Source organism: Mus caroli, unplaced genomic scaffold (genome assembly GCF_978045245.1).
Source record: "Mus caroli unplaced genomic scaffold, Mus_caroli_1 scaffold_1, whole genome shotgun sequence".
NCBI lineage: Eukaryota > Metazoa > Chordata > Mammalia > Rodentia > Muridae > Mus > Mus caroli.
In genome coordinates this window covers 87,324,303-87,346,169 of record NW_028227256.1, presented here as the reverse complement: position 1 = coordinate 87,346,169, position 21,867 = coordinate 87,324,303, and the positions used below count along the sequence as shown (strand labels likewise).

The following is a 21,867-nucleotide window of genomic DNA, read 5'->3' as shown; positions in this document are numbered from 1 at the left end:
GCTCAGGCATTAAACATTTTATGGCCTCTGGCAGTTCTCAGTCTGTGGGTTGTGACCCCGATGGGGGTCGAATATCCAATTCATAACATTATAATTCATGACAGTAGCAAAATTGCAGGTATGAAGTGGCAATGAAATAATTTTATGGTTGGGGGTCACCACAGCATGCATTAAAGAGTCGCAGCCTTAGAAAGGTCAAGAACCATGGGGCTAAAGCTGTTTAGGTCTCACTCTTTCAGGTCTCATCTTTACCACACTTTAGTCTTACCTCAGTAACCAATGACTGAAAAATCTAATTCCTTCTAGCTCATGGTCCATTTCCTCCCCCCACCCCCTTCCTAGAGCTGGAGTTTGCAGGAGTCCAGCTAAATGCTTGTAAGGCAAAGACGGCCTTCATAGGTGACATCAGCTTGCAGAGCAGGCCAGAAGCAACAGAGCCCCAGGTCTGGTTTTCATTTACAGTTTGGGTCTGTCCTATGGCAGGGAGGGGAGAAGAGGGGTTTGGAGGAAGGAAGGAGAAGGAGGAGGAGAAGAAGGCAGGGGAGGAGGGAGAGAGAGGCGGGAGTGAGAGGAGGAGCAGGAGGAAGCCCTGACTGTACCCCTGGACCCTGTCCAGTTTGGAGTTCAGCCTTTCCCCAAAGGCTGCTCAGTTCTCTAGGCTCCAGCTTCCAGCGAGGATTGCAAGAGGAGACTGTGTCTTCTGATTCTGGATCCTCTGTTCCGTGGTGGAGAAGGGTTGCAGGAAGAAAGGGAGACTTAGCAAGAGAGAAGACTATGCATCCTGGTGAAGCGTGATTGAGTTTAGAAGCCCAGGGACACGCGTCTTCAGGTCCGCTCAGGGTAAGTGTGAGTTTTTACTTATTCGTTTCCTCTGTGGTGTGAGGGAAACACTTCAATCAGAAGTGAGTTAGTGGCTCTTACGGTCACCCCGTCACTCAGTTTTCTGGACATACTTTAGGAGTCCGCTGCTCTTTCTTTCCTTTGTGGTACAAGGGTTTCTTTAACCTGCTGAAGGTCACGGATTGCCTGATTGCCCCTAGGTTTGCTGCTGCGGGGAGTGTCCTGTGTGTCCCTGCCTGCATGTTATGCACTTCTGACTGGTGCTCTCCTCCTGCTGGCTTGTTAAAAGTCGCTTCTCCTTCCCCAGACCAGCTGCTTTGTTTGCAGAGGCATCTGATGGGAGCATAGGGCAACCTGCAGAGTGGACCCCAGAGAGAGCTCATCTCTTTGGGTTCTCCAAGAGTCATGGGTAGGGGTATACTCTTAAGTGCAGAGGCTGGTCAGGCAAACTGCTGTCTTCCGAGTTTGGAGAGATACTGGTGCCAGTCGCAGGGCTGGACCGGAGCTACTCAGCCACAGCCATCGAGGCTGCTGCTTCATCTTTTTAGGAATCTGAAGTCACTGTTGTAGGATCTGTCCTTTGAGGATGCTTAAGGGAACTGCAGGCCTAAAGCATGCGCAATGTGATACTAGAGCAATTTCCTCAGTGGATAAGGCAAGGCTCGGGACTGGGCTGCCGTGGGTTGTCCAGATGGGAGGCCTGTGCCAAGTTGGGAGGCCCAAGGGCTATTCCCTGGCCATGAGGATGCAGGGTGGGGTTCAGGCCCTCTCTCACTGAGGATGGAAGAGAGTTCCTGGATGGTTGCCAGACCATTTGGGGACCTATTTCAAGCTACCATGGGATCAATGCAAGGGTGGGGCCAATGGGAAGGGTTCATTGGAGTACTGGAGAAAGGCTAAGAAAAATGAATTTCACAAAAGCCCAGGCAAACTTAGGGACTGGTGTGGACTTCAAGCCAAGCTGTTATGAGCACCAGTGGGCACACTACACCCTAGAGAAGCCATTTCTCTCCCTACCCAGAGCTGACTCCAGATGAAAACCCCAGAGTTTCAGAGCTTCAAGGGGACTCATGGGACCTGAGGACAGTTTTCAGCTTCCCAGAGCAAGCTGAAATGTGGAAAAGACTTTAAAATAAAAATCATATTGCTTTTAACAAAACAATATGGGACCAGCTGATTGCTGTAGCTTCCACTACTGGGACTTTTTGACTTCTTTCCTGGATGATTCTGAGCTAGAAGATTCCAGTGCTGTCATCCTTGGCTTATGGGTGAAGAGGGAGAAGCTCTGAGATGCTGGACTACTGGCCGGGCCCACCTGAGTGGCTGACTTTCAGTAGCATCCTTTTCATTGATGGAGCCATGGAGTTGATGAGTCAGCAGTAGGGGACCCTTTAGACCTCCATGTGGGATGGGCTGACAGACTGATCCCCTCTGAGGAGACTGTTCATCTGTTACAATCTGTTCAAAGCCATAGGACACTTGACTCAGTCTTCACAAGGGTACACAACTCATGGGGAATGAAGGGAGGCCCACGCAGGATTCCACTCGGGAGGCCAGCTTGATGGCACGGAGGGCTTACAGTAATAGCCTGAATTTTGTGCTGTGGGTTTCTGCTGAGGCTGAAGGAATGGGGTGTAGAACTTCTTTGAGAGAGATTTATGATTGGGGACAGTGGTCCAATGTCTGGGCATCTTTCATCAGGCAAAACTTTACATTGCCACAAAGAGAATTTCTCTCTCTCTCTCTCTCTCTCTCTCTCTCTCTCTCTCTCTCTCTCTCTCTCAGCAGGGGAAAGCCATTCAGCTGACACTGGGTGGGGAAGATGGTCAGGATGGGTGACAGAGAATGGCTCTCCTGGATTTTTTCAGTCTGGGAACTAGAGGGTGTGGCCCCAGTGCCTTCCTTGAGGGTGACTGAGGTATCCTTTGGCCTAAGAGCATATCTTACCTTGGAGGTGTGTACCACACCCCGTTCTGGTGGAGACCGTCAAGCTTGGGAACCTAACGATGTATCTGAGACAAGATAAGCATGGTTCAGAGCAAGCATCGTCTGTGTTTCTGCACTGTGCTTTATCCTACGATAACTGCAGTTTTGTGACTTCAGACAGTACAATCTACAATGTATCAATGACCACAGAGTACGGAAAATTCCTCTATTCACCCAGCTTCTGGAGCTGTGAACTCTGACCTTAGTTTTGGAGTAAAACCTACAGACCCCAGGACTCAAGGCTACGGTTTCCTCCTGAAACCACCTTCCTCCTTTGGAGTGGGTGGAGACATGTACCATCCAGGGCTCGGTTTGCTTTCCCGCTCTTTCCAGACATTTGGTGACTTGGAGAAAGAGTGGCTAAAATAGAGCGCTGCTGTCTGTGCTGTGACACCACCTGCTTTTATGCGAAATTCCACATTCAGGATTGAAAACTCACTAGTGAGTTGCCAACTGTGTTGTGTAAGATGCTCTTGCAGGCATGCAAACAATGAAACTGCTGTCACGTCTCTGTGGAAGAAGCTGCAAATCTGGTGTCTCTTGGGGATGGGCGGCAGGTGATGTCCAGGGCTGAAGGAGGCACTGTGTACTGAGGAAGCTTTTCTCCACTGACTGACCCACAGGCAGGAACTGCACATGGTGTCCTGGCTGTGGCAGACAGGCAGTAAAAACACACATAAATAGTTGGTGACTTGGGAAGTGACATTTTAAAATCCCGTCGGTAGCTCAGCCAAACCCAGAAAGTGCTTCAAATTTTAAGATTTTTAAAAAAAATTATTTCTAATCATGTACGTGCACATGTGTGGGTGTGAACACGAGTGTAGGTGTCTGCAGTGGCCAGAGGCGTTGGATCCCTCTGGAGCTGGAGTTGCGGGTGGTTGTGAGCAACCTCACATCGGAGCTAAACTCAGGTCCGGTGCAAGAGCAGTGAGTGCTCTCACTGGCTGAGCCCTCTCTCCAGGCCTGCTCCAGGTTCTAACACATGTTGTTAAAGTACATGAGGACATTTCTCTCTATTCTCCTGCTTATCCTCTTATAAAGCTTCTTGGTGCTGCTCATGGTCCAAACCCCAAGTGATAATTCCCCATAAAACCCACTGCCATCCCCATCATGGCCGTGAGTGTCTTGATGGGGAGTGCCAGCCAGGTCCTGGTTTTTAAAAAGAGAGATCCTCTGTAGCAATGAATTTTATGTTAGGTTTTAAAACTGAAATTCTTAATGCATCCCAATCTCCCGGGTCTGTTTTGGGAAAGGAAGTTTGAGTGGGCACATAGCTGCTTCTGGGAATGCATTCTGGACTCTTTTCTCTAGAGGGCAGCGTATCCCTTGGCGTGCCTGGAAAATCCAAGTTCCTGGCGGTTTCCAGGGTGGGGTTTCAGGGCTCATAGGGAGTCAACAATTTACACCCCAGCTTGTGGGTGGCAGCTAGGATTGGCTGTTCCAGCCAAGTCTCTGTGCCGGGCATACATTTAAAATTCCATTTTTCTTCCTTGCTTGTGTATGAGCATACAGAAATGAAATTATGCCTTCATACAACACATTCTCTGCTCTTAAGTAATTCCAGGTCAAGAGCATCGGGCAACTGGCAAATTTTAAAGGAAACATTGCCTGAGTCTAAGTTATAAGCGCTCCCATAGAAAGCCTGGGGACTAAAGCAGGCAAGCACACATACTGTATAGTCTCGTATTTGAACACCGGAGAAGGTAGTAACGTCCCCTAATCTGATAGCTCTTGAAGGGTCCACAGCCTGCCCTTTGCTGCTCTTCCCAGCAGAGAAACATATTTGAAAGAATTTCACATAAATATCTCATTTTAAGTATTTGTTGATGAAAACACATTGTTGACTCTCTGACTTTTCATTATTTATCAGAGAGGCCCCGAGGCACTGAATTTCATCTCAGAGCACCGCTACCTTCTCTTAGGTGTCCCACGACATGGTCTCAGGATTGCTTATCAATCAGGCTCCAGGGTGCTAAGCTTCAAGATCAGGTTGGCAAAATTCATGACTTCTGTTTGGCTATTGAGATAGCGCAGAGAACATTGTCTTGGTGTCCTTCTGGGGACATGGGATGTGTTACTCAGAGAGGTGACATGCTGGTGTGTGGCTACAGTGTTAGGAGCAGTAATAAAGCCAGCCCCACCCAATGTTCCGCACCTGCCTGATGGATTCCACCAAGCATGCGCCCAGGACCCAGGCATGGGGGCAGGGTGGGGTGAATAGGCCTTAAGAAATCCCATGGGAAGAGAGGTATCTTACGCTTCCCAGGTTTTCTTTGGAGTAGATGTGGCAGAGGAGTCACTGTTGTTTGAAAAACTCTGGAGGATCTGGGATCTATAGCTCCATGGGGGGAAAGTGGTTCCCTGTGCCACGGAATCTAGAAGTGGTAACCCATGTCTAGAATCCCAGCATTTTGAAGATGGAGATGGGGGATCAGAAATTCAGGGCTAGTCTTGGCTACAGTGTGAGTTTCAGGCCAGGCAGGGTGACATATGTGAAACTGTCTCAAGAAAAAAAATATTTGGATGTTCAAAAAATGGGAGAAATGAAACAAATAGAGAATGCTTTGCCAAGTCACCATCCACCATTCACCTTGCAGCGTCTGGCTGTGTGGTGCCCAGTGCCATCCTCTCTCCTCACTAACTTTAGCAATCAGGAAATATGGGGAGCTGTTTGTGAGCTGGAAGTGACCAGGGAAAGCCTCACTGGGAGCCATCTCTGTGGAACCCCCCCATGTGCTCTGTATCCCCGATTTCCACAGTCCCAGTGCTTTGGGAATTGTCCACTGGCAGGAAGAGCTCATGGGCCACTTTAATTTCAGAATTGACCAGCAGCTGGAGATGACTCAGGTCTCAGGGGGAACTATTCCAGGAAACTGGCTTTTCACTTCTGGAACCTTCTCTAGTTGAGTCAGCAACCAGCACTGGCATCTGGAATCAGCTCCACTTAAACCCACCTATGGCCTTACAGGGAATGTGGAATGTCAGAGACCTGCTCAGTCAGACGTAGTGGCTGCAGATATAACACAGGAGTCCGGAGTCCGGGGATCCCTGCCAGGTCACACAGTTTTGTTTTACTTCTAAGTAGTAACTCTAGGAGAGGTTACTGGTAGAGACAGTAAGGAGGTAGACAAACTGATACAAGATCTGTCTACCTAGGATGAGTTTTTCTCTCACACCTGAAAGCCAGCAAAGACCGAAACTTTTCCTTGGGCTGTGAGATGCCGTGGCCGCTCGCATTCACGATTCTGTGGCGGCACACATGGTTTTCAGAGGCTGGTGGAACTCGAGTCCCTGGCCAAGAAAGGAAGAAATGGGATAAATGTGAGACGTGCCGCGAGCTAGAGCCAACTGTGGCCTGTGTCGTGGGCTGGGAAGGAGTGGCTGCTTGCATAATTGCTTGTGAAGCAGTTTGTAGCAGGCTCTCTCTCTGACTGTTAAAACCCAGCCAGTCTCTGCCTAATGGTTATAATTAGCTGGAGAAACGGGCACAGCGTCTCCTCATCTGGTTTCCACACAGTTCATAGAATGCCTTTTATGTTCCACGGTGGCCTCTGGTACGACAGATTCAGAGCTTTCTGCTTCATGGTTATTTTTGTGTATTTTAGGAGTATATTTTCAAGCCCGTTTCTAAATATCTGGTTAGTCTGGAGTTGGCTCCGCTCCCTCTTTAGGAGACAGGGGCTTATGTAGCCCAGGATGGCCCCTCTAACTCACCATGTAGCTTTCTCATCTTGAATTCCGGAAATTCTTGCCTCTGCTTTCCGAGTGCTGCTTCTAGAGAAGGAAAGAAGCTAACCCCCGAGGGGCTTAGCATGCGTCTGAGGGGCTCCCTGTTTTCTCTGGGGAGGTCTCACTGTGAGAGGTGGCCACACCCTCTTTCCAATGCTTCTCAGTAGCATCCCATGATGGCTGCTAAGCATCTGGGCATTGCTCTGTGAGGTCCCACCAGGAGGAGCCAGCACCCTCCCGTGCTGTTAGGTGACAAGGAGGGGGGGTTGCTCATGTAGGATCATATAGGATCAGAAATGTTGAAAGAATTTGTGGTCACAGGAAAGATGTAGATTCAAATTGTTGTTGAGCACTGTCACAGAACAAAACTGCAAGGCAATGGTTGTCAATCAAACAGAACAATCTCAATTTCAGATGCGTTTCTTTAAAAGGTGTGTCTCAAATCATTTGCTTTTAAAGGTTTCTGCAAAGTTGTACCATCCAGTGCCATAGTAAACCCCACCCTCTTCTCTTAGGCTTCACCATAGGATCTCTGCAACTAAGGAGTCTGTGAGAGGCAATGAGGGAAAGATTTCTTTTTATCCCTAAGTGGTGGCTTCCCAGCCTGTGAGAGGCAGAGGCAGGTGCATCTCTGAGTTTAAGGGCAGCCTGGTCTACAGAGCAAATTCCAGGACAGCCAGGGCTACATAGAGAAACCCTGTCTGGAAAAACAAAATAACCCTCCCAAACAAACAAACAAACAAACAAAATCCAAAAACCCCAAACAAACAAACAAACAAACAAACAAGCCAACCTACATAAAACAGGCCCTGAAGCCAGGGACGCCCCTCACGTGGCTGGATGATTGCTCAGCATACTCGAAACCCAAGTTGTACCTGCTCTGAGTCTCTAGCTAGTATCGAATACACCATGGCCCTGTGTGCCTAGAGTCCCAGGGCTCAGGAGGTGGAGACACGGTGGGTCTTAGAGTTTGAGGCCAACCTGGTCTATAGAGTAAGTCCCAGGATAGCCAGGGCACCACAAAGAAATCTTGTCTCGAAATGCCAAAAACCCCCTTTTTAAAATTAATTAACTAATTAATTGTGTGTGTGACCATGGCCCACAGAGACTCTTGGCACTAGAGTTTCAGGTTGTCATGAGTTGCCTGGTACAGGTGCCAAGAACAGAACCTGGGGCCTCTGCAAGGACAGTGCATCCTCTTAACTGCCGAGTCCCCGCCGCCCGCAGTCCCTATTTTGATTCTTAAAAGTCCAGAAACGAGGGTGGTAAAGGCCAGGGTAAGGGAGCACCCCGAACTCTTTTGCAATTTGAGATTTCATTCCACAGTGGGGAGGGGGGAGGCCAAGGGAGGCTCTGGCCGCGGCCCCAGTTTAAGCGGGACAGTGAGGTGTTAATGGAGGCTTCAGAACTCTATAGGAGAGCTGCCTGGTTTCATAAAGCGTTGCCTGGAGACAAATGAAATGAAAGACTTCAAAATGGGAGCTCTGGATGCACTTAAGTCTTTGTTTCAAAATTACTTCCTCATGTGCGTGTGTGTGTATGTGTGTGTGTGTCTCTCTCTCTTAAAAAAAAAAAAAAGATTTCCAAACATGGAAAATGGAAATGCTTTTGAGGAGGCTTAATGAAAACTAATTTAACAGAATTGCAAAATGGCCTGGGAAAGTCTGTGCGATACACTTATGACTGCAAGCTGAAGACTGTGTAGGGCAACCTTGATGAGAAGGAGTCTCTTGGGACCTCAAGTAGGTAGCAACCACCTGGGAAAAGACACTTCAACTTTGTGAAAAAGAGACAGAGAAGTGGCGCACTTAGACATGCTAACCAGAAAGGGGAGGATACAGTTAATATTGTACTTGGGTTTTTTGAGTCTGTCGCCTTGAGGGCACAGAGTCTCTGACAAAGGACAGCCCACCCCACCCAGCACAAGGGTCCCAGGCAGCCAAGTCTGACTTTTATGTTTTCATACGGGGAAGAAAAGAACCAGACATTCACCAACACCAAGGACATTTGTTCTTCCTTCCACCATGACTCTGGGAGTGTCCGGGAGGTCCCTGCCAAAGCCTGCCTAGCTTGTACTGTTTCCTAGGCTTCATTCCTTCCTTGGAGCTGTGGACTTGAGTTTGGATGCTGACCCTATCTTGTTTTATCTGTGTGGCTTCTGCAAACCCCCTTTCCTCATCCTGTTTTAGTTTTCCTGCTTTAACATGGGGGGAGCGGTGCACAGCCCCTGGATGCAGGGAAGGAGGTGGGAAATCCTGCCTCTAAGATAGAAACCCAGTGGCTGATTTCTTCTGCCCGGTGGTTACTTCTCTCTCTTCCCTGAGAGTAATGAGACTGGCAGTGGGAGAAGAGAGGGTGTGGCTACCTTTGTCCCCCCTCATTAAAAAGAGCTATCCAGGGCACTGTCTGGGAGCTGAGGCTCGACACCTTTAGATTAGTGCAACCTCAATAAAAGCTCCTTTCCTGCAAGTGCTTCTTGCGCTCATCACCAAGAGGATGCAGTCCAATGATGTAAGGGGCTCCCACTCCTTGGGTGAATATGTATTAATGACTCCATTTACCCTTAACTCTACTGTGTGGCTCATTACATCCCAGAGCTTAGATTTCCTGACAGCAAACCATGGAGACAATTTCTTTTCAGTTTCACACCTGAGGATCCAGCAGCTTTGTTGGACCTCAAGGACACCTCAACCCAGGGCATCAGCTCCTGCCCTGCTTCTCAGAGGTGAAGGGGCTTCTCCCATCCTCCCCTCTCCCTCAACATCTGGATGGAGTCTGGGGAAGAAGCTTCTATTTGGGCTGTGTCTCTTTCGTCTCTTGGAGCCATCAGGTACCTAGGGAGCTGCTCTTCCGAGATGAATGCTCAGGCCACTCACGTAACACGAGTGCCATTTCCTTAGAGAAACTCAATTAGCTGGTGGCTTCAAACATCTTCACAGAGCCATGGCATCACCGCTTAGGGAGCACGGAAGGCTAGGAAGGAGCTTTAGGGGTTGCTCCAGAGTGACTCATTATGTGACTAACACATGGTAGGATTAGTGTATTCAAAGGAGTCCCCTGTGTGAGGGGCAGGGATCGTTAGCAAAACGACTCCATATGACTCACCCACAGTGAGCTTTCTGTCCATGTGGCTTGCAGAGCATTTCCTGTCCTCAATGTAGACTCAACAGTGGTCAGACAGCCCTTACCTCAGGCCCCACCTATCCCCTTCCATAAATCCCACGACTATTGCCTCATAGCGAGGTGCTAGAATATTCTTGTATCCTAATTCTCCCACAAGATACTCCTCGAAAGATGAGACAGTGGCTCAGCTAGTGAAGTCCTTGCCTTGCAAGCTTGGGGACAGAGTTGTATCCAAGACCCACATAAAGAGCCAGGTGTGGCTGTGCACACCTGTTGTCCTGGCTCTGGGAGGCAGAGGCAGGATTCCTGGAGGCTTGTAGGTCAGCCTAGCCCAACCGGTGAATGCTGGGTTCACTGGAAGAGATTTTGTCTCTAATCATGAGGTGGAAACCAGTTGAGGAAAACACATAACACTGACCTCTGTCCTCTCCACACATGAACACATATGCACACATATGCACATATATGCACATGCACACACATGCACACATACACACCCATTCACACATACATACACAATGTTACTTAAAGCCTTACATTTCCTGAATGAATTAAATATCTGAAATCATTGAACTGGAATGCTAGAAGACCTGCATGCACATCTTTTGATTGAAGTTGTGATGCATAAAACTAATGGAATATGGTGGCAGGCTGTGGCATAGCTGGGTTTAGAGTCACAAAAGAATGCACCCTGTCCCTGGGGCATAGCTCTTTCAGAGATGTAGTTTGGTGCACAATGGTGGGAAAGTTTCAGAGTTTTCACATATGTTGGCCTGTCAGTAAAATGCAGCTCTAGACTAATTACAAAGCCATTAGGGACTCTGGAGGAGCAGACTGTGTGTCTGGAGAGGACCCAGAAAGATGCAGGTTCTCCATCAAATGTCTAAAACCCAACCAAAGTAGAATGAAGACTAGCATGTGTACAGTGTCCTTTTGTGCTGTCCTGAGTTCACATCATCAGTTAATTTAACACACATAAACACCCGCATCCCCCAGAGAGAGAGAGAGAGAGAGAGAGAGAGAGAGAGAGAGAGAGAGAGAGAGAGAGAGAGAGAGAGAGAGAGGATGGGAGAGAGGAAGAGGCAGACATCTTTTTTTTTTTTTTTTTTTGGTTTTTGGTTTTTGGTTTTTCAAGACAGAGTTTCTCTGTATAGCCCTGGCTGTCTTGGAACTCATTCTGTAGACCAGGCTGGCCTCGAACTCAGAAATCCATCTGCCTCTGCCTCCCAAGTGCTGGGATTAAAGGCGTGTGCCACCTTAGAAAGGTATCTAGGGTGGAACATGGGGTTGGCAGTGTTCTATAGAGTGAATGGGGTAGAGATGGGGTAGTGACAGGGTGAGAGGGTGACCAGCCCATCAGCAGTGGTTTGCATACTGGCTGTGGGCAGAGTCCCAGCACCACCACTTAGGTTACATCAAGTCTTGGGCACACTGTGGAGTCATAGTGCTGAACACCACAGACTGCTTTTCAGAGCTGTGCGTTTCTGAGTCTAAGAGGCAATGAACATGCCAAGCCACGAAAATGGGACCGGGTGTTTGTACTGTTGCCACAATCTGACTACACTGAGGAAACAAATGTGCTGAGAGCTTGCCTGATGTTATGGGGCCGTGCCTCCTTTCCACTGCCGACACATTGGCCAGGGTAGTTGTATTGACAGGTGGTTCAGTCCCTGAAGGCTTGGAATCTGAGCTACAAGGCAGGTTCTGAGTCACAGGTGATGCTCACTGTTAACTTCTCTTGGATCCAACCCATGGTGGGTCTGGGAATTGAGTCTCTTGATTACGGTTTCATCTTTGGGCATACCATACCTCAGTCAGTGCTGTGTCCCATTCTTTAAGGCTGGGCTTGGCCTCAGGAAGGAGACTTGATGGCAAATCTGTGGATGAGCTGCAAGTTTCTATGCACTTTGCTCTATCATCAGGTGGCAGCCTCAGAAATACCCTTCTTTCCTAACCCCTGCCCCTCCCGTTTTGCCAAGTGTCCCGCCTTCTCCTCACTCACAGCAAAGCTCTGCCACCAAATAGTTGGCCACAGTATCCTCTCCCACCAGTCTCCCAGTGACAATTTTGGGGCCATGAGACCATCTCATCTGGGAAAGTGTGCACTTGTGTTTGTTGGACAAGAAGTAGCCAGGGAGGATCACAAGACCAGAGCTGAGCCTGTGGGAGGAAGGTCAGGCTCAGATGCACAAACTTTGGCCTTAGCCAGAGTCTGTAGCATGTTAAGATACCAGATGGGGGAGATGTGACCCTGGTAGCAAGTGTACATGCTCATGCTAAATTCTTATTTTTCATAAAACTCACACCTTTCCCTCAAACATCATCATCTTGCTACTTCATGCTTGCCTTCTTTCCCACGTGTTAGTTACAAGCAGAAACAACAGTGGTGTTATTTGAATACCAGGACACAGACACGTACGTTGCTTCTGTCTTCAGCACAATGTTTGGTTCTTGAATGTCTTCTCCTGCTATTACACTTTCCTGGTCTCATGGAGTCTTGTTCTAACTGCATAATGGCGGAGGCTCTTGTGCAAACCATGGTACATGACCACTTTGTTCTCCTTCCTCGTTTCCCCATACACAGACTCAAACCTTTCCCAAGACAAGGGATATAGAAGCAGTTTACAAGTATTTGGATTTTTTAATATAATGAGAGAGAGAGGGAGAGGGAGAGGGGGAGAGAGAGAGAGAGAGAGGAAGAGAAGAGAAGAGAAGAGAAGAGAAGAGAAGAGAAGAGAAGAGAAGAGAAGAGAAGAGAAGAGAAGAGATGGGAACAGAGGCCCTGGATTATAGTCCACATTGATTCAAGATAGAGTTTTAATTCACTAGAAGAGCCTCTTATACTATTTAATATCCTAGTAGTGAAACATAAATTATGAAGTAAGCCAAATATCCCTAGATTAAATGATTTTCAGTTTCTTAAACCAGACAGACATTCCCCTTTAACCATAGACTATTCTAGGCGATTCCCACTATCAAACAGTATGTTTTCAAACTCAGTACTAAAGAAAAAAGGTGAGATTCTGAACTAATACTGATGGTATTATTGGCTCTGGTCCCTCCCTGGGCCTCTTTGAAGTACCCTTGGTCGCCAGCATCTTTCAGCCTTTTCATTTACTCACTGGGAGAGGCTGAGTCCCACCACCCAAGGCCATGGGTCTCTAATGGCAGGAATCAGTGCTTTGGGGCACAGGGAAGAGGGGGAGAAGGAAGGAGACCTCAGCCTGGATGGAAATCTCCAAGCATCAGTGCGGAACCTTGAGGGATACTCCAGCCCCAAGCTGATTCATGACTGGACAGGAGAGGAAGGGGAGGCTGAGGAGAAGCCTGAGGGGGAAGAGATGATCTTGACAGACTGATGACAGAGCCTACTAAACATTCAGAACCTGAACTTGTCTGGAAGTCATGTTTGTAGCTGCTAGATGGTGCATCTGAACTTGTCTGGAAGTCATGTTTGTAGCTGCTAGATGGTGCATGGTGGGAAAGCAGGCGATGAGCACTCTGCCCTCAGCTCTGGCTTCATTGTCTCCCAAACTGAACCTTCCTTGGTTTGTTCTATGGTGATGAGATTTGTGGTTGACAAATGACAGGGAAAGTGCTGGTTAGCAAGGGAGGAAGAGGAATAGGAGCTGGACGCAGGTCTCACTGCCTCTGGCTAGGCAGAGCCTATTTCAATCAAGGGGGCCAGTATCCCCCTGCATCCCCACACCCTCTGTGTATGCAAAGCAAGCCCTTTACTCTTTCATCACTCCATTTTCTCAGGAGCATGCTGTCTTCCAGTTGCTGCCTGGCTCAATTTGGAAAAACAGTTCGTTATATAGTTCCTGACCATGGCTGATGTATGTAGCGATTAGAGTTAGAGATTCTCCCTTCGAGGGTCAGTTAATATGACTCTCAGAAGAGGGTGCCCACTTAGATCATTCCCTAGTAATGAGAGTGAAGAAAGAAAGGACTCAGAGGACTCAGCTCCCATGACCAGAACCCACATGGGGCTTACAACTACCTATAAATCCAGTCCCAGAAGGATCTGACACTTTCTTCTGACCTCCAGGAGCTCCTGCATGTACATGGTACACATACACACACATACTTGAGCATACACACACACACACACACACACACACACACACACACACACACACACTTGAGCATACACACACACTTGAGCACACACACACATACACACACACACACACACATTCAGGCACATATATACACATATATGATAAAACAAATAATAAAGTCTGTGGCTCCTTGGGAAGAGCTCCGTATACCCACCCTGTCTCTGCCCTTGACACCCAACTTGTATGTAGAACAGAAGACCAGACCAAGGGCCCCACACTCATTAGGCAAATGCTTTATCTCCAAGCTGTATCTCCAGCTCACCTTTCATGTTTTATTTTGACACAGGGTCTCAGTGAGTTGTTCAGGATGGCCTTGAACTCATTTTGTAGATCAAACTGTCCTTGTATTTGTAAATTTGTGATCTTTCTACATCAGTCTACAGTAGCTAAGACTATGGGCCTACACCACAGGCAAGTGTGTGTGTGTGTGTGTTTGTGTGTGTGTGTGTAGTGTATAGTCATATATCACTTAGAAGTGGGGGCCCATTCTGAAAACTGCATTGGGTGGCTTTGCCCTTGAGGGGGCATCAGAGTGCATTGTGAGAGAACTGTAACATGACTCGGTAATAAACCTTGAGGGACTACTGTTGTCTACCCACTTGCCTGTGTATTTATTGTCTACCCATTTGTTGCTGGTTCAAACACTAATCACACACAAAGCCTGTTCAGACATCAAAAAGCACACAAAAACCCAAATGGATTTCGGAGAGCTAAAAACCAATCATTCTCTTCTCCTTGTCCTTTCTTTTAGGTTCACACTTGGTGCTTAGACCTTCAACATGAGGAAACATCGGCATCTGCCCCTAGTGGCTGTCTTTAGCCTTCTCCTCTCAGGCATTGCCATGACTCGTGCCCAACAGCATGGAGGTAAGGTTTAATTTTGTTCAAAATAAAAGTTACTAGCTGTGTATTAGCAGTGTTTGAATCTAGAGCAAATCACCCAGAGCTTCACACGGGGCCTGGGGACGTTGAGAGTTAGCAGCATGCGGGTGGGCTTTAAGGCCTTTCGGATGCAGTGGCCAGGGGAGGTGGCTTTTCTGTTTTTCTTTTTTCTTTTTCCTTATCTTTGTTTTATTTTCTTTTTCTCTTTCTTTCTTTTGTTTTCTCTCTCTCTCTTTTTCTTTCTTTCTTTCTTTCTTTCTTTCTTTCTTTCTTTCCTTCTTTCATTTTTCCTTCCTTCCTTCCTTCCTTCCTTCCTTCCTTCCTTCCTTCCTTCCTTCCTTCCTTCCTTCCTTCCTTTTGTCGTCGTCCTCTTCAACTTCAAATATTAAGTTGCTTGGTAGCAGAACTATCTTCACATTGGGTCTGAGTAGCGTCTCCATCCCACGAAGCTTGCCATCTGAGGGAATTTCCCACGTCTTTGGCACTGGTCTGCAGAAAGAAGACAATTATTGTGATAAAAATTCTTCCCTTAAAACAAGAAAATAAGAAGACACAAAACCCAACTTCCTGGTCTCTCGCCGTAGGCACAGATGATAGTTACACATGGGGCAAGCACAGTACTGCTCAGGGTGTAGGCAGGCTCCTCTGGGATGGAGAAATGTGCTACCTGCTCAGAGGGCTCATCTTCATGTTCAAAAATCCAAGAGAAACTGGACTTCTTCCTCTAAATATCCCTGGTTTCCCCACTTACAGAGTTGCTTGTCACATTACATTTCTTGCAAGTTTCCTGAAGCCCTGAGGGTTGGGGGTGAGTTCACAAGGCATCAGTGGGCTCCTTCTGCCTCTGTTGGGGCCACTCTCTACCTCACATTGAGGAACGGGCTGCTCATGATGGTCATTTACCAAAGAGATCCCTTTGGTCTGGTCAGATGGACATAAGAGGGTCAAATTGTCACAAACAGTCATGCCTCAGCTCAAAGGCACCCAGGCTTGTTTCTCTTCTTCTGGAATATTCTGCTGACCCCTGACTTGGGGTGACTCAGTATGGAACATGGGCGATTGCTGGGTATAGCAGCAGCTGTGTCCTCTTTCTTGGCACTGCTCTGCAGGTAAGTCCCCCTACTTGCCCTCATTTAACTGAGATGTGTGACGTATTTGGTAATAGCAGCAGATCTGCTTTAGGTTATTTAGGAAGAGGTAAATGGACAGACAGGAGGCCACTGAATCGGTAGAAAAACCTGAACCAATGTCTTTTTTTAAAGATGTCAAAAACGGTGCGGCGGCTGACATAGTGTTTCTAGTGGATTCTTCTTGGAGTGCTGGGAAGGACCGTTTCCTGCTTGTTCAAGAGTTTCTGTCTGATGTTGTAGAGTCTTTAGCTGTGGGAGACAATGATTTTCACTTTGCTCTGGTCCGGCTCAACGGAAACCCACATACTGAGTTCCTGTTAAATACATACCACTCTAAACAAGAAGTCCTTTCTCATATTGCGAACATGTCTTACATTGAGGGAAGCAACCAAACTGGAAAAGGATTAGAATACGTAATTCACAGCCACCTCACTGAGGCTTCCGGAAGCCGGGCTGCTGACGGAGTCCCTCAGGTTATCGTAGTAATAACTGATGGACAATCGGAGGATGGCTTCGCTCTGCCCTCAGCGGAACTTAAGTCTGCGGACGTTAATGTGTTTGCAGTTGGAGTTGAGGGTGCAGATGAAAGAGCCCTAGGAGAAGTAGCAAGCGAACCACTCAGTATGCATGTTTTCAACCTAGAGAACGTTACCTCACTGCATGACCTAGTAGGGAACTTAGTGTCCTGTATACACTCCTCTGTGAATCCAGAAAGGGCTGGGGACAAGGAAAGCCTTAAAGACATCACAGGTAATGCCTTCACTGCCAGGCTGCTCCCTGCCTTGCTGCTGTGTGGCTGTGAGCTTGGCAAATACTGGCCTAAAGCAACATAGTGCCTAAGACACGCTGGGGACTTAGGGAAGAGATGTTCTCGAACTTAAAAACAAAGGCGTGACTATCCTTCTTCAGTCTCCTTCAAACACAGCCTCCACCTGTATCAAGAGAAGGCTTTTGAAACAGCCAGCGTTTGAACTTTAAACCCCACATCCTGATGTTAGAATGTTAGAATGTCCAGGGCTAGTTTACCTTCCTTAAGAAGAAAGCCGTCCTCAGATGGGCATCCACCTAGGGGCAGAGAGCACCAGGAGGCACTGAGCTGAGGGAGGAGAGGAAGCTTGTGTTTGCTTTAAAGATTTTATAGAATCAGAGGAAAGTGTCTTAGCTGTGATGTGATTCAAGTTTTTTGCTTGTTCGTTTGTTTCTGTTTTAGAAGAAATTGAGTCCTAAAGGGTGGGTGAAAGCTTGGGAAAGAGCCATTACTGAGTTGTGGTGTTCCTGCCCATGGTCTACACTGTTGTGTCTTTTGTGAGACTCTTCAGCTTCTAATGCCCTACTCATGGTCACCCTGGGAGTATGCAGCAGCAGGTGGCCGTCGCATCGTATGTTAACATTACACAGGGCGACAGGTCGACCAGGTGACTGAGAGTCTTTAAATCAATCAAGACTATTGATTTTCTTTCCATGGATAAGTACCCAAAAGACTGAGAGGGAAGAAAAGAGACAAGAATGTAAATTCTACTTCTCAACAGCAGTCTTGCCTAGTGGCCAGGAATAGCTTTCTCATCAGCCAGGGGTGGGGGAGGTGCAGGGCACCCTGTGCCAGAGCACAGGTCCTTGAAGGACACAAGTAGGAAAGAGTGGTGGGGAGTAGAGAGGCATGCTGGGAGAGACTCACCTCTCCTCCAGAAGAGGAAGGGTCTGCATCCCTAGGATTCTGGGATGGGAAAGCTGAGCTCCTAGGTAGAATGGGCCAGAGTGGAGGAGGAGAGTGTCAGGTCTGGGAGCCTGGGGTTGGAGCTATTTGGAACAAAGATCACAGAGATATGATGAAGGCTCTTACTTGGGAAATGACTGTGGACTTGCAGGAACACTCACTAAAAGCCAGAGCTTGCCAGCCAGGGGGCATCTCATCAGTGTGCCCCTCCGCTAGCTTGCTTCAAACTCCTCAGGTACATTCAGAAGCAAAAGGACTCCCAGACTGGGAGTTTTGAACGAGAGAACTACTCAGGTAATGTAGAGTAGAAGCTACTAGAACCTTAGCCACACCTTCCCGGGGACTCCCAGCAGGGTGGAGAGGGAGGTAAAATGCTGGGGCAAATGAGGAGAATTCTGAGAGTCACAGAATGAGACACCTGACTGTCCTTAAGACAGTTGAGCATGTATGGAGGGTACAGCCAGTATGTAGTTAAGAGGGCGTTTGGAATCATGGAGTTGGAGAATTGGAGGGGTTGCCCATGAGGTTGGAAGGGCAACCTACGCCCTCTAGAGAGGTCTTCTATGGGAGGGGCTGAAGAACACAATGGGTTCTTGACTAGGGAAAGAGTGATCTTGCAGCCAGGACTCAGGAGGCATGGCACGTACAGCACAGAGGAGGTGGTAGAGGAAGCCAAGTTCACAGGCAGCTTTTCCCTTCTGCCAAAAGAATGGCTGAGGCAGGAGGCTGGAGGTAAAGCATCCGGTGAAACCAGTATCCTTCAAGGAAGATGCTAAGGAGTGAGATGAAGAGGCAGTAGAGAGGTAGAGACATGAGTCAAGCACTCTAAGGAGTGTGTGGGGGACTTAGGGGAGACAGACAGAACAGGTGGCAAGCCTTTGGGATTATAATCAGATCAATAGGCAGCTCTAAGGAAATAACGTCAGTCCAGTTTCATCACAGGGATTTAGAAAAAGGCAGGCAAAGAGAGAGGTGGTATGTGTCAGCAGAAAGAAACCTGTTGCCATGGACATGCAAGGCTTAGGTACATAGGGCTTTGGGAATGACACATTCTAAGGAGCTGTTTCTGAAGGCTGGTCTTCCTTTGGCTTCCCCACGGTTCCCCATGATCTCAGCCTTGGTAGGATTGGGGTCACCAAGGTCTACCAAATGACAGGGAGGAGACTACCCGGCCCACTTATCTGTACTACTAGGGTTCCCTGCTTCGGGGAGCAGGGGGCGTGCCTCTCCTCTGGCACCACTTTACAATTGACAGGTTATAGGAAACAAATATGTATTCTAGGGATCACCCTGGATGGTATTCCAGTTTCAGAGGGAATGCCAAGGGGGCACTTAGGGCAGCCGTGTGTGTCCACCAAGAGTCTCTGACCCACTCCTTTCACAATATGGGTATAATGACATACTCATTTGAAAAACGTGGTTAGTAGAGAATGGCCCGTTTCTAAAGTTAATGTGTTGGCAAACTTGCAAACACAAATAGATGATGAAGTCATTATATAAATGATAGAAACTGAAATGGCCACAGCGAGAGCAAAGAGTCTACCCACTGCATATTTCTACACAGCTAAAAACCTTTGTTTTTATGCCAAGAGAGCATCTCTGTCTTCTCTGTCTAAGTCACTGGCAGCACCGGGGTGGAGCATTATCAGTCTGTGTTGTCTTTTCTGATTAACTGCACTCTGCAATTCCTCCGTATCACATCTCACTGGGTGTTCGTTCCATAGCAAGACTGAAATAAGATAAAAGAAGCAGCCAGGATCATAATCGTGAGCCCTGCATAAAACTCTGGAAAAGGCACATGGGTGGTCCGACTGAGGTTGCTGCAGGGACCTTAGATGTTCCCTGTGGACTGTTCTTGATTCTAACATGAGAGCATACACACAAAGGCTCAGGGATCACCATTCTGCATGGACTGCCCTGCTAGTTAGTTTTGGTTGTTTTTAATTTTTTTAAATCCCTTTGTCACCCTTTGGAAATGGGTGCAACTGAGATGCGAGACTTTTATTCTAAAACAGAAGCTGAAGGCAATTCTGAGGCTCCCTGCATGCATTTTCTTTATAAATTGTGTTTCTCACAGGAAATAGGAACTTGATGTTTCTTGGGTGCCCGCGCAACTAGGGCTTAGTGATCTTCCATGGACATCTTGAACTCTTTCCATAGAAAGCACCACAGAGGGTATGACCCCGAGACACGATATAGACCACCAGCCAACTTCCACACTTTACACTTTCAAGCTGATCTTGGAATTGGTGTTGGCCGTTGGTGCGCCTTGCTGCACACAAGAATCCGGGACCCCTGCCTGGGTCTCTGTGTGGCTTCGGCTCTCACGGCTAACAAAGCATGCTCTGTGTGTTCCATTATTGTGTGTGTAAGAGAATCATGGTTCTGACTCAGTGATGACAAATTATCCATCATTTTATGATCTACCACTGGTGATGTTCAGCCCATTCTCCCACCCAGAGAGCTCTTGAGTGGTATATACACCATTAGAAATTGCTACCAAAGAATGGTAGAGGTAGATATAAGGAAGGCAGAATCATGCCACACGATGACCGAAGATCTGTTTATTGTCCATCTTGAATGTAAATAAACTTCTTTTAAAATGTCTAGATAGGATGTGTAAGAAACAGGCCCTTCTGTGTTCTTTGAGGCCATTGGCTTAGATCTGGAGACATGGAGGCATTTTATGGTGCTCTCCATGCAATGGTGAGAGCCATTTTTATGATCTGTGCAATTCACACCCCCTGGTTCTGCATCATCTTGCAATCCCTTCAGAAGTCTGGCTGAAGATGGGTGAATACTTTGGAATTCGAACCCAGTGTCCGGTCTTATGTGGATTTTGTCAGACAGTTACTAATACATAAGATCTCAGCCACTGGAACAAAGCAATTGTTCTCTTGGATCTTGTCAGGACAGTGGCAGCAACATTCCAAGTCACTACCTCTCTCCATGCAAAGGGTTAAGCCCTGAAGGGGTTGTCAAGGTCTTTGCAGTAAGGAGGGAGGGAAGATCGGAAGATCTTGCCTAAGCCGGGCACTCCCCACTTCTCCTCTCAGGAGAACACTGCCCGAGAGAAAAAAATCCAACGTGCGAGCTGAGCTTTCCCCCAGTGAGAATATAAATGGATTTTCTGGCACAAGGAAAAATTAAATTTAATTAAAAAATACTCGCTGGCACTCAAAACTCTGAATGAATGGTCCTTTCTTACATTCCGGTGTGATAACTATGCTTCAGAGCCCTAGAGTATGAATATTCATCCTCATGCAGCGGTCCCTCTTGTCCCCCGTGCACCCTTAATTCATTAAAACATTTGCTAGGTTGATTCTTCCCTTCTCCTAGTATAAAACTGTTTGATTTTAGTGCACAAGTTGAGCTTTGGATTCCCCTGTTCTGGTTTGTAGGTTCACTCACTGCTCCACTTTACCCAAGCCTCAATGGAACCCCATTTCCAGTAATGGAAAGTTCAATTTTCCCTCACTGGGAAAAAGAGGTCTTTGGCAGCCATTCCTATGTCCTTCAACGATGACAACACTGATTGGCTTAGGGTCTCCCAGCCAATCTTGGTTCTGCTAGGCAATCCACTAGGATGTCATAAAATGAGGTTGGATAATTATGTCATGACTGGCTTCACATCACTGCTTAACATTGTTCTCCATTATTTGACTGAATACAGAGGCAATGCCAAACCATTTCTGATCCTAGTCCCACCTTTGGATATCATGCAGCCAAGCTCCCGAGAGATGATTGGAGGATCCGACACATGTCAAGGGATCTGAAAGTTAAGACTTTAACTGTATCTGAGTTTTGGATCCTAGACTTGCATGGGGTCATCCATTTTGATTTTCCAGAAACAAAATAACAATAGTTACCCAGAGAATTAAATAATCTGGAACTATCAGTCACTGGGCCATGAACCTGGGTTTTTGTTTGCTAAACTGTGCACTTGCATCAAAATTTTCATAATCCCGTAAGGAGTCTGGAGAAATGAACACAAATTATAAACAACCTTTGAATTTATGTCAACCTAATCATCTCTCCTGCAACATAGTATCCTATAATCAGATACAATTATACTTCCCTCTAAATTTAGAAGAAAAATCCATCCAGAATGTTGATTTCTCTTGGGGTATGATGCTTTGAAGTTTAACTGTGAAGGTATCACAGACAAAAATTTGCTATAAAGGCTCCTACTTCAACCACGATCCCTGAAACATTGCCTCTTATCCACTCAGAATGCAGAACTGAAAGAGACTTCACATTCCTTCATTGACATTGTGTTTTGTTTGTCTGTGTTTCGTGTTTCTTGTTGGTTTCCAAGGAAACACGTCTGATAGCCGGG

The 21,867-nt window shown here is 47.2% G+C and overlaps 1 protein-coding gene across 1 annotated transcript in view; it reads left to right on the top strand.

The window, feature by feature from the left end:
• Window positions 1-618: 618 nt before the first annotated feature.
• Col6a3 (collagen type VI alpha 3 chain) overlaps window positions 619-21,867 on the top strand; it is a 76,684-nt gene continuing 55,435 nt past the window's right edge. The window contains exons 1-3 of the mRNA XM_021161500.3: window positions 619-840; window positions 14,554-14,669; window positions 15,947-16,564. Of these exons, the coding sequence (XP_021017159.1) occupies window positions 14,582-14,669; window positions 15,947-16,564 (706 nt within the window). The 5' untranslated portion in view covers window positions 619-840; window positions 14,554-14,581. The remainder of the gene's footprint in view (window positions 841-14,553; window positions 14,670-15,946; window positions 16,565-21,867) is intronic.